Raw genomic sequence first — 11,249 nt, 5'->3', positions numbered from 1 at the left:
TGTGGAACCACCAGGAACAACCGGTCGCTATGACATGCACTGAACACCAGGGGGCAGATGCTCAATGCAGGAGCTGCCCCCTGGTGATCAGTGCGCTTCCACAGGGAGGGCGCTGCTCAGCCAGAAGCTGGCTCATGGCTGGCCAGCGCAGCGGTGGTGACAGTAGCCTCTTTCTTAGTGTGGCAGCACTAAGAATGTCCTACTAACGGCTTAGGCCCACTCCCTGAGACGGTCGGACATCCCCCGAGGAGTCCTGGACTGCGAGAGGGTACAGGCCGGCCTGAGGAAACACCTCCCCCCGGCCCAGTACACGAATTTTCATGCACCCAGCCTCTAGTTTAATTCATAAATTCCATAAACATTTGTTATATGTGGCAGGAGTGCACAAGACTCTATAATCCTGCCAAAACCAGTTTGGCTCAGTGGCTAGAGCATCGGCCTGCGGACTGAAGGGTCCCGAGTTCGATTCTGGTCAAGGGCATGTACCTGGGTTGCGGGCATTTCCCCAGTGGGGGATGTGCAGGAAGCAGCTGATCAATGTTCTCTCTCATTGATGTTTCTGGCTCTCTATCTCTCTCCCTTCCTCTCTGTAAAAAAATCAATAAAATATATTTTAAAATTTTTTTTAAAAAGACTCTATAATCCAAAATGAAAGACTTCGACCACTCACAGTTGGTTGGCTTTGCTGTGCAGTGGGGTGAGCACTGGGACCAGCGTGTGTAGAGGCATGGCTTTCACCTCCAGGCTCCCAGAGGTGATGCTCTGTGCGCAGGCCGGCGTGGCTCCGTGGTTGAGTGTTGACCTATGAACCAGGAGGTCACAGTTGATTCCCAGTCAGGGCACATGCCTGGGTTGTGGGACCGATCCCATCAATGATTCGCTCTCATCATTGATGTTTCTATATCTCTGTCTTTCTCCCTTCCTCTCTGAAATCAATAAATATATATTTTTTAAAAGAGGATCAGGAGGACCAGGGGAGGGGCCCGATGGCGATTCCAAGCCAATGGAGTGACAGGGGCAGGTGCTGGAGGTGAGTGAGCACAGCGTTCAGGGAAGTGTAAAGGCGTAAGCACATGAGAGCAACGTGTGATGCGTTAAGTCAGGGCAGGGAGGTGGGGTTGGCCTGGAGGAGGCCAGATCACACAGGACTTAGTGATATGCTAAAGCGATTGGATTTTATCCTGAAGGTGATGGGAAGCAAATGAAGAATTTCAACTAGCAAAGACACGATTAAATTGGCATTTTAGAAATAGTGACAGCATGGTGGATGGGTTGGAGGAGAGAGCTGGTGGGGAGAACATGCATAGGCTACTGTAGAAATAAGTGGGCGTGATGAGGCCTGGACTCAGATAAGAGGCAGTGGGCACCTGCGGGGGGAGATGGGAATGACGGGGTGGGGGGTGGGGGTGGGAGAGGAAGCAGACCCTGTCTACATCTCACCTCAGCCCCATCTCCCCAAAGTCTCCCGCCCTCCCTGCAGGAGACCTGTCTGTGGTGCCACCGTGTCTACTTCTCTGTGTCTGGCTTCTTGAACTTCTCAGGTTGAACCCTCTGCCTGAACTGGCCGCTCCTCCTTTCCTTATGAAGATCAGCTCGGCCTCACTCCTCCAGGCGTCCTCCCTGCCTCCTCCTCGCACCCTGCCAGGCGGGCCTCAGTGACCGCCATGCTCCTGACACCTGCCGAAGCGGTCCCGGCCCCAGCATGTTTAAACTCCTTGAGGACCCAGAGCACCTTCTTCTTTTTCTTTCTTTTTTTTCTTTTTTGACGGTCACACATCTGCCTTTATCGTGAGCAGCAGGCGGGACATTCCAGCAACAGCACAAAAATTAACCTACAGACGCCAGGCCGCGCAGCTGCCTGGTTGGAACCCGTGGGAGCCCATACACAGGTGCCGACCCCGAACAGCAGGAGACCTGAGCTCCTCGCAGCTCACCAGCTAGTGGCACCCATTCTCCCCAGACCCTCCGATCTGGGTCCTGGGGCCCCGGACCCCTCCCGCTGCTCTGGGGGCCGCGCTCCCTGCGATATTCCCGGGCGGTCCGTGGTGGAGCCGCGGGAGGGGGCGCAGCTTGGGAACCCGCACAGGAGCCTAGGCTACAACCAGAGCGAGTCCGGCCCCACCTCCCAGGGGACGTCTGGCTGCGACCTGGACCGACGGGCGCCTCCTCCGTGCTTCTGGGCAGTTCGCCCACGATGGCGACTACATCGCCCTGAACGCAGCCTGTGCCTGGGACCCCGCGGACCAGGTGGCCCAGATCAGCCGGCCCCGCAGGGCACACCCGGAGCGGGAGTGCTGGTGGCTTCGCAGGTACCTGGAGAAGGGGAAGGAGACGCTGCAGGGGCAGATCCCCCCCAGACACAGGTGACACCCCCGCCGCCCCCACCGACCGGGAGGTCACCCTGAGGTGCTGGGGCCTGGGCTTCTACCCTGCGGACATCACCCTGGCCCCGCAGCGTGATGGGGAGGCCCAGACCCAGGACCTGGAGCTGGCAGAGACCAGGCCTGCGGGGTGGGGACCTTCCAGAAGTCGGGGGTCGAGGGAGTGCCCCTGGAGAGGAGCAGAGATACACCTGCCACTGCAGCAGGAGGGGTGGTCCAGCCCCTGGCCCTGAGAAGGGGTTTCCTGGTCCTGCCCTGGGTCTGTGGTCAGTTCTGGAAACGCTCTGGGGCCCGGACTAGGGCTTCCTTAGACCTCATGGCCCCGCCTCCTCCCTGGCCGCTCACACTGCTCCGATGTGTCCCTCAGGCTTCTGAGCGGGAGGCGGCTGCTGGATGTGGAACTGAGTGATACCAGAGGTGCTGGCGCCCGACTCCCTTTCTGCAAAGGGCATGGCACATCTGCCTTCCTCTCCGCATAATGTGAGGATCTGGGAGGCTGGCCCAGCCCTGCCCACACCATCGTGCGCACTGTACACATTCAATACATGCAGTTTTCTGTATATCAATGAAACCACAATAAAGTTGTTTAAAACATGAAAAAAAAGCTTTTTGTAAATGTCACGTGTACTTAGTGGAGGCATTCTCATAAAGGCGAAGAGCGTGCCCACGGCCGAGAGCACCCCGGTCTCAGGACGGGCGTCTGCTCATGGCCGAGAGCACCCCGGTCTCGGGCTGGGCGTCTGCTCATGGCCGAGAGCACCCCGGTCTCGGGCTGGGCGTCTGCCCATGGCTGAGAGCTCCACTGTGCCCGGCTCGCGGTGATCGGCCACTCCGCCACCGGAAAAGCACACGGCCAGGAGCCCCCTCTGCATCTGTATTTTTTTACATATATTTTTTATTAATTTCAGAGAGGAAGTGAGAGGGAGAGAAACGTCAATGATGAGAGAGCCTCACACAGCAGGTCCTCTGCCAGTATTTGTTGGCTGAGTGAATCAGCGTGAATTCGAATAGAATCACACTCTAGCAAAGATACCAACAAACGCATCTGCATAAATACACTCACCTCTCCCAGGACCAGATCTGGGCGCTTGCGGGCCTATTGTAAATAGTGAGTTAGGCGTGGCTCATTGGATGTTGTACTTGAGAAAGGGTTCCACCCACTCACCCTCAGGACCTCAGCAAGGCCCTTAGTCTTAACCTCAGTCTCTCCCTCTCTCTGTTATTTTTTTTAAATATATTTTATTGATTTTTTACAGAGAGGAAGTGAGAGATATAGAAAGTTTGAAACATCGATGAGAGAGAAACATCGACCAGCTGCCTCCTGCACACCTCCCACCGGGGATGTGCCCGCAGCCCAGGTACATGCCCTTGACCGGAATCGAACCTGGGACCCTTCAGTCCGCAGGCCGACTGTCTATCCACCGAGCCAAACCGCTTTCGGCCCTCTCTCTGTTATGATGTGAGCCTGCACTGGCTTTAACTTGCCTGCGGAGCAGCATTACTTACAATGTGAGTCTTAACCGAAGAGCAGCAGGCACAGAGCTTGTTTACTGGGAGTAACTGTCGGTGCAGACATGGCCGGAGCCGGGGCAGGGGCAGTGCCGAGGCCTTCACACCTGGACCTGGACTCTATCCAGTGCGGGCGGAATCAGACTTACCTGACACAGACATACCCTGCCTAGTGCCCCTGCCCAGACCCCCAAACAGCTTCCGACATTACTTTTTCTAGCTCTGGCTGGTGTGGCTCAGTTGGTTGGAATATCAATCAGTGCACCAGAAGGTGATGGGTGTGATTCCTGGTCAGGGCACATATCTGGGTTGTGGGTTTGATCCAGGTTGGGGCGTGTATGAGAGGCAACGTTTCCCTCTCACATCGACGTTTCTCTCTCTTTCCCGTCCTCCCTTTCTAAAATCAACATATATATAAATAAATTACTTTGCTCATAGAGGTTGGGAGAGTAGATACTTCTTACACTTGCAGAAGTATTCTTCAGTGTCAATGAAACACAAGGCAACCCCGGTGAGGGCTCCTACTTCTGAGTCTTAAGCTCAGAAGTCAGGCAGGACCAGGTGTTTGGGGGCCCACAAAAACGAAAACGCACAGCTCCTTTTTAAAAATCACTAAGAATTTCAACTCAGCAGCATCAGAGCACCAAACCGAGCCCAAGAAGAGCCTTCTCGGTGCAGGAGCGTGGCAAGCTCACTGCCCACAAAGCTTGCTCGGGGCACAAGAGCCCACGAGTTAATGCCACCACCTCCAGGTCTGAGCGGCCTCCCTGCTGAGGAAGCAGGGCCTCCAGCTGAGTGGGCTCTGAACTAGACCGCAGCCTCTAGGAGCTTCCCCGGGGCCCCCCGACGCTGGCTCTGCTCTCCCTCTCTGCGCTGTTCCCAAGACCCACAGACAGGCGGCTGGAAGCTCCCCAGCGGGGAGCTTAGGAGCAGCTTCCAGTGACTTCCTGACTTCCGAGGTCCCCACCGCCAGGGTCCCTCCCCACATGCCAGTAACCAGAGCCATGGGCATGCTGGGAAAACCTCCCCCAGGCCTTTGCCCAGGTACAGAGTCTCTGAGAACCAGAAGCCACACACAACAGAAGACCCTGAGGACATGACCCCTGACCTAGGCAGCTCTGGGGATCAAGGGGAAAGAGGTGGGGGTTTGGGGAGATGTATCCCACCGGATCCTGTGACCTGCAAGCGACAAGCTGCCTGAGAGGGGCAGGCAGGCCACCTTCTGGCGCCAGAAACGAAAAACAGCACAATCAGGCACTGCAGGGTCTGGGCCCGGAGGCATCCAAACGCTCTGCAGGAAGGGGCAGGGCCAAGGTCAGCCCAGAGCCCCCGCCCCCCCCCTCCCGGATTGTGACAGCCACCCCAACACCAGGAGCCACGGCCAGGGGGGAGATGGGCTGCAGAACGGTGTGGCCTGTGGGGACTGGGCCACGGCTATCACTCCCCTGCCCTGGCTGGTGAGGCTGGCAGGGTTTCTTCAGGGAAGAGCCTCCTCCCAATAGAAACAGCCCCAACTGCGCCCAAGCTGTGCAGCCTCTCGCTCCGTGGCCAGCTGGCTCCATGGCACCGAGCTCCACACCACAGGCGGCATCACCACGGAGGAAGGGCAACGTTTGTGCCAGGAACACAACCCCTTAGTGAAAAGCACTTATGGTGCCCGTTTCCCATAAAGCACTGGGCCCCAGGGGTGACCCTGTGTCTCCATGTGGATGGAGAGGTGTGCCCAGCCACCCTCAGACCTGCGGGCACAGCGCGGAGTAGCCAGTGTCATCCCGGCCTCTCACATACCCACCGTTCCCTGTTCCGTCATCCCCAACGCTCACGTCTGTCTCCCAGACGAACAGCTGGCACTGGTCTCACCTGCCTGTTCTCGGGGACCAGTGGGGTCAGCAGGCCCAGGGGCCCCGCCTGCAGGTGGGGGAAGTGCTGGGTGCTGGCAGGAAGGACAGTGAGCGGCCCTCCCATCCCAGGAACCCACAGACCACACTCTGCTTCTCCTGTTCCCACGGAGCATTCGCTACAGCAGGCAAAGCTCTTTAAGACAAGGCGATGATGTCACTATTCTGCTCACCTTCCAGTCCATGATCTCATGGCCTCGCTCCCCAGGCCACCTTCGTGGCTCTGTCCCCCTTGCTCAATGCATCCCAGGCACACGGCGGTGGCACCATCTTCAGACACGCCTGGCACCCCTCGGACCTCTGTGCGTGCCTGGCCGCCCCTCTCCCAGAAGCTCATGGTGCCTCGGCTGGCTTTCTCTTTTCTCAGGTGCAGTGCCTGCCACATAGCAGGTAGTTGGTAATTGTTGAGTTAATCACATGATGCTCTTTCTGTGTCCAGGTTATGAGGCTACGCTCCCAATGTAATGTAACAGGGGCTCACGCAGTCAGCATGCCTAAGGTCACTCAGCTAAAAAGCTGTAGAGCCAGTATTCAGACTTGCCTGTCTGATTTCCAAACTCTTGCTGTTTCCATGACGTCACACTATTTTTCCATGTGAGCAGTGGGAACTGAAGTCAAACAACCTTGATTTGAATTCAATCTACATCACTTAACTATTTTGTGACCTTGAATCTCAGCCTGTTTACACTTCTGAAAAGTATGGATACAACACCTGTGGATAACAAATCCTACATCTACCCGTAGGGATGTTTCATCCCATCAGGTGTGGCCGCAGAGCCTGTGAGATCATAATGCTGTACAGATATCGGGCGATGCTTTAGGTATCAAGAGCCAACTCTTCAACTCCCCTACCCTGAGTAGAGTTTGGCTTCAACTCAGGAGCCAAACGTAGCCTGTCCCCACCACAGTGCCTTGCTCTCCACCAGTGCCCACAGGCTGGAGAAGGTGGACAGGACACCCCCAGCCACAGCCTCCGGACTCCCTCCCGCGCCCTTTGCTGTGAGGGTGGCCGGGCCCCAGACCACAGCCGGCAGGGAGGTGCTCTCTTGCAGGCACAGTGATCCTGTCTGCAGGCCGGCAGTGCAGCGAGCAAAGCAGGCCCAGCGCCGGCACAAAAAGCGGCCGAGCAGCTGAGTGAGGGCGGACAGAGTCGTCCAGACACGCCTGGGGCCCACCTGCCACATGGGCACCTGTTGGACCAATTTGTGCAGTTCAGGGTGAGCACTCACAGGACTTGGGCTGGAATGTGACCAAAAGGGTAACCAAGGAGGACAGCCTGAGGGAGGGGCTGCGTGTCACTACAATTCAGAGGCCAGGACTTCTCCAGGGCCCCAAAGAGGCCAGCTCCTCAGCCAGGAAGCCTTCCAAGGCTGGAGGGACCGAAGGAGAGCACTGGGCCTGGGCCTCCCTCAGCTCTGATCTCCGCGGCCTCCAGCTCCTGTTCGCCCACCCTGTGCTCGCCGGCCCACTCCCTGCGCTGCCTCTGCGCACGCACTTTGCCGACATCAACACGTTCATGGCACAGCCAGTCATCAAGGTCACCAGGCCCTGCCCTCCCCGCTCAGGAAGAAAGCACTGCAGTCAATGACACTGCACCACCACCGCCAAGAGAAAGAGAACACCACGAAAAGCCACTGGCAACTGACCGCCGGCCTTCGCGAGCGCCATGTCTGGAATCACCACCCCTGCTTGTGCCTGTCGGCGCGGGAGCTCTTCTCCGCAGTTCAGACTCGAGTTTGAAGTGCCCTGTGCCCTGAGCCCCACAGGCCCAGCCCGTGGAGGGCCAGGACTCCCTCCTCAAGGGGCAGCTTCGAGATCTGTCATCTCCAAACACAGATCCCTTGGTGGCCTCTGCTACCCGAGAAGATGGAGCTCCTGGTGAGGTGCTGGTAGGACAGTACAGGGCACGTGTCCTAGTCCTCGTGGCACGGCCGAGGCCAGAGGACCACAGGCTCTGAAGGCTGGTCTGGGGCTCCAGAAAGAATTTTTGGAGCTGCTCTTTCACGTCCATAGGACACTGTGGCGGCTGCAGCTCCAGGAGCCTGAGTGTGCTCACGGCTGCCTGGCCCACTTCTCGCCTGGTGAACTCCCCCAAAACCCAGAAGCTTCCTCCCAACAGCTCTGTCAAACTCCCAGCTCCTCCAATCAGTCCCTCCCGGGCCTGTTGGTCCTCCAATCTGCAGAATGCATCTCCTCCAGCCTGAGGCTCCCGGGCACTGTACAGCACCCCGCATCCTTCCTGCTCCGCTTACAGACTGGCCCAGGTCTCCAGAGGGAGATGGTGGGCTCCGTAGAACTACGTCACAGGCCAGCCGCCAGGGCCCTGTCGGCACAGGGACAGGCATGGCGGCTGCACCAGGGAAGGAGGGAGGAAGGGAACTTAGCGCAGATGCTTCTCAGTCTCTCCTGGGCCACCGAAGCCTGTGGGGCCTGCACTCCCTTCCTCTCACGAAGTGCGGTGCCCACTGCTCCTGCCGCTGCCTCAGTTCACTCTCCCCAGCTTTTTGGTTGCTCACAGGCTCTGCATCAGCATTCCTGAGCCCGAGGACATCCACACCGCACCCGTCAACCTCTCCAGACAGCAGCAGCCTCCCGGGAGTGGCACCCCCTCTTTCCCGGGCCTCTCCCCTCCTCCTCACTGGCCCATCCTTCCATTTTCATTCCAAGTTTTGCTCGCACACAGCTTCCTGGCAAAGCCCTGGCTCCACAGCCCGCCCCCAGCTCTGAGGTGTCTCCCCTTCTGTTCTGCTCACTCCACCAGCCGACCTGGGATGCTCCAGGCCACAGAACACTCCTGCCTTTTAGAAGCTGCTGAGAAGGCCGGACCCTCAGATTCCTCACAGTTGAAGTTCTAGCCAATTCTGGGGCTTTCTTCACTCAGGGCCTCAGAGCTTGGGGTTTAAGAGAAACGGCGGGAGGAGACTGCCAGGCGGAGGCGCCGGGGACCCTGGGACCTTGGCGAGGTCTGTCACCCCAGGGCCCGGCGAGCCTCATGCCGGCGGGCAGCTTGGACCGGGCTCGGGGCCTCAGATGCTCAGCTGCCACATCTCCCTCCTTTCCCCGGGGCCCCACCCCCTCCTCCTCCAAAGGTTCTGTATGCGAAGCTGCTGGGCTCCAGGCTGATTCGGAGCATTCACAAGGTGCACAGACAAACCCAGCACCTGCGGGCTGCGCTGCGCCTCTGGTCCAGGGTCTGCAGCTGCCAGCACCGCCTGGCCCGACACACTGGCCTTGAGGGTCGGCGCTGGGCCCAGAGGTGGGGCCGGAGGAAAGGGAGCCGCGGTCCCCAGAGCCTGCAGCACTCGCCGCCCCTCATGCGGTCACGGCATGGCGTGGGCAGTGTTCTCTGGAAGCAGGAAACGGGAGAGGAGCTCCTCTGGGAACGGTGGCCCCACTTTCTGAGGTCAAAGTTCTCTCCCAGCCTGAGGTTCCTGCTCTGAAGAGGAAGAGGTGAGGAGCTTTAATCCACCGGGAAATGCTGAAGGGGGAGCATGAGGAGGACAACTCGGCCAGACAGGCCCCTGCCCCTTCTCCCTTAGGCCAGAGCCGCAGCAGGACAGACACGTGCGCAGGGGAGCGGGGGGGCAGAGGTGGTCTCAGACCACCGTCTCATCAGTGAGGGCATGGCCCCATCCCCCACTCTGCCCCTGGGACCATGAGGTCACCCAGCCAGGTGGGCTCCAGAGAAGGCCCAGTCTCTGGCCCTGGCCCGGGCACCTAACTTAGAGGCTGCAGCTGCCGTGGGGGCTCGGGCGCCTCAGCCCACAGTGATGCTGAAGCCACAGTGGAACCTGTTGCGCCAGTGGTTGAGGAAGGCCCCCAGGGCGAGGGTGACGGGCAGCGGGGGCATCTTCTTCTCCAGCACAGCGCCCACACACCAGTTACTGTCCACCACGCCTGCAGCAGGAGATGCGGGCCAGGTTAGGTACCCGGCTCCCCGCTCCCTACCTGCCCCCATCCCACAACACCTCCGCGTGTGGTCTCAACCATCCTCACCTCTAAACACCATGTTGGCCTGCGGCAGAGTCAGGTGGTAACCAAAGGAGAAGGTTGTGTCTTGTAACCTGGTGTTTGCCTCAAACTCCACACCGACCTGAACCTGAGGATGGGAGAGGGTCTGTCTCTGTAGAGACCTCAGGGTCCTGACGGGCCAGCAGGAGGAGGCACGCGGGAAATGTATCGGAAGCGCAGGCAGGAAGACAGCCGGTCAGCAGGGCTTGTGGAGGCCCAGGGTGGGCAAAAGTTCACGAGTGACATGCAGGTGGGGGTGGGATCAGTCGTCTCACCTGCTCGTTTGCCCTGTGGTAATAACTGGCATGGGCCCCACCTGATCCCACATTCAACGTAGCTACCCAGTGCACAGCTGTGAAAAGCAGAGGCGAGGACAGGAGCATCACTGCTGGGACACAGGCCAGGGACCCAGCCAAGTCCAGAATTCCCCTCCCTCTCGCCCTCTCATCATACCGGAGTACTTCCCCGCCAGTGTCAAGATGGCCCCCTCCTCGCCTGGCCGCCGGTGATACACTAACTCTCCTCCCAACACCAGCCGGCGTGTGAGGCTCTGCAGGAAGTGAGCGACCAGGATCACTGGGAGTGGGAGACACAGAGTGAGGCCTAGAGACAGCGCCCAGCCTGCCTCCCCGCAAGGACCGCCGGGCCTGCCCCGAGGTTCCTCTCTGATCCCTGAACTGGACAGATGGTGCAGAGGATTGCCAACGGCAGCAGGTAGGCAGCCCATACAAAGAACCCTGTCCCGCTCCTCACCCGATTCCCCAATCAAGTCAGGATTTCCGAGGGTCAGAGTCGCTGTGTAGTCATCTCCCCGGTACTCGCCGTCAAACTGCCAGGTCAGGAACTTGGACTGCTGCGTCTGGGATGGAGCGTGAGAAGTAAGAGCTCCCTCCCTCTCTGCCATCACTGTTGCCTCTGCTCCTCCCCCTGGGGCCCTGGAGCAGGACATGCATGGAGGAAAGAAACCCTCGGATGGAGGCAGGGGCATGAGTCACCTGGAAGACAGCCTTGGTGCGGAGCCGCTCGGCCAAGAGGAGCAGGACCTGGGCGTTGAGGCTGCCGCTGCTGTCCCAGTCACCTACCACAGTGGGGAAAACCTGTTGAAGAGCTGGACAGTCAGACCAAGCGGGGCTAGGGTTCCACTCAGCCTCAAGCCACAGACGAGGGGCTTCCTTGAACAGCACCCAGCGCCCCCTGGTGGGGCCACACAGGAAAAACTCCCCCTCCATCACACAGTGTCCCTCCTCGCTCCCATTCAGAAGAAACCCAGGGAAACAAGCAGGCGCCCTCCCCATAACATACACATTTCCTCCTGCCATAGGCGGGCTTTTAGAGAGATGGCCAGGTGTGTGGAGCCCTCACCTCAGTGGGGCTAAGTTGCCAGTCCCCTGCATAGGCCGCGTGGAGGTGGTAGCCAGGCAGGCCCAGCGAGCTCAGGTGCACAGTGTGA

General features: G+C 59.0%; 1 protein-coding gene across 1 annotated transcript in view; it reads right to left on the bottom strand.

The window, feature by feature from the left end:
• Positions 1 to 9,220: 9,220 nt before the first annotated feature.
• Positions 9,221 to 11,249, bottom strand: part of TOMM40L (translocase of outer mitochondrial membrane 40 homolog (yeast)-like) — a 2,831-nt gene continuing 802 nt past the window's right edge. Inside the window, exons 3-9 of the mRNA XM_015564586.1 lie at positions 11,162 to 11,249; positions 10,795 to 10,896; positions 10,553 to 10,658; positions 10,253 to 10,375; positions 10,075 to 10,151; positions 9,785 to 9,887; positions 9,221 to 9,685 (exon numbers count right to left, since the gene is read on the bottom strand). The exon at positions 11,162 to 11,249 is cut by the window's right edge and continues 2 nt beyond it. Of these exons, the coding sequence (XP_015420072.1) occupies positions 9,546 to 9,685; positions 9,785 to 9,887; positions 10,075 to 10,151; positions 10,253 to 10,375; positions 10,553 to 10,658; positions 10,795 to 10,896; positions 11,162 to 11,249 (739 nt within the window). The 3' untranslated portion in view covers positions 9,221 to 9,545. The remainder of the gene's footprint in view (positions 9,686 to 9,784; positions 9,888 to 10,074; positions 10,152 to 10,252; positions 10,376 to 10,552; positions 10,659 to 10,794; positions 10,897 to 11,161) is intronic.

The sequence above is a fragment of the Myotis davidii genome, unplaced genomic scaffold (assembly GCF_000327345.1).
Source record: "Myotis davidii unplaced genomic scaffold, ASM32734v1 scaffold1121, whole genome shotgun sequence".
NCBI lineage: Eukaryota > Metazoa > Chordata > Mammalia > Chiroptera > Vespertilionidae > Myotis > Myotis davidii.
The sequence above is the reverse complement of the archived record's forward strand: the minus strand, read 5'-3'. Positions and strand labels throughout refer to the sequence as shown.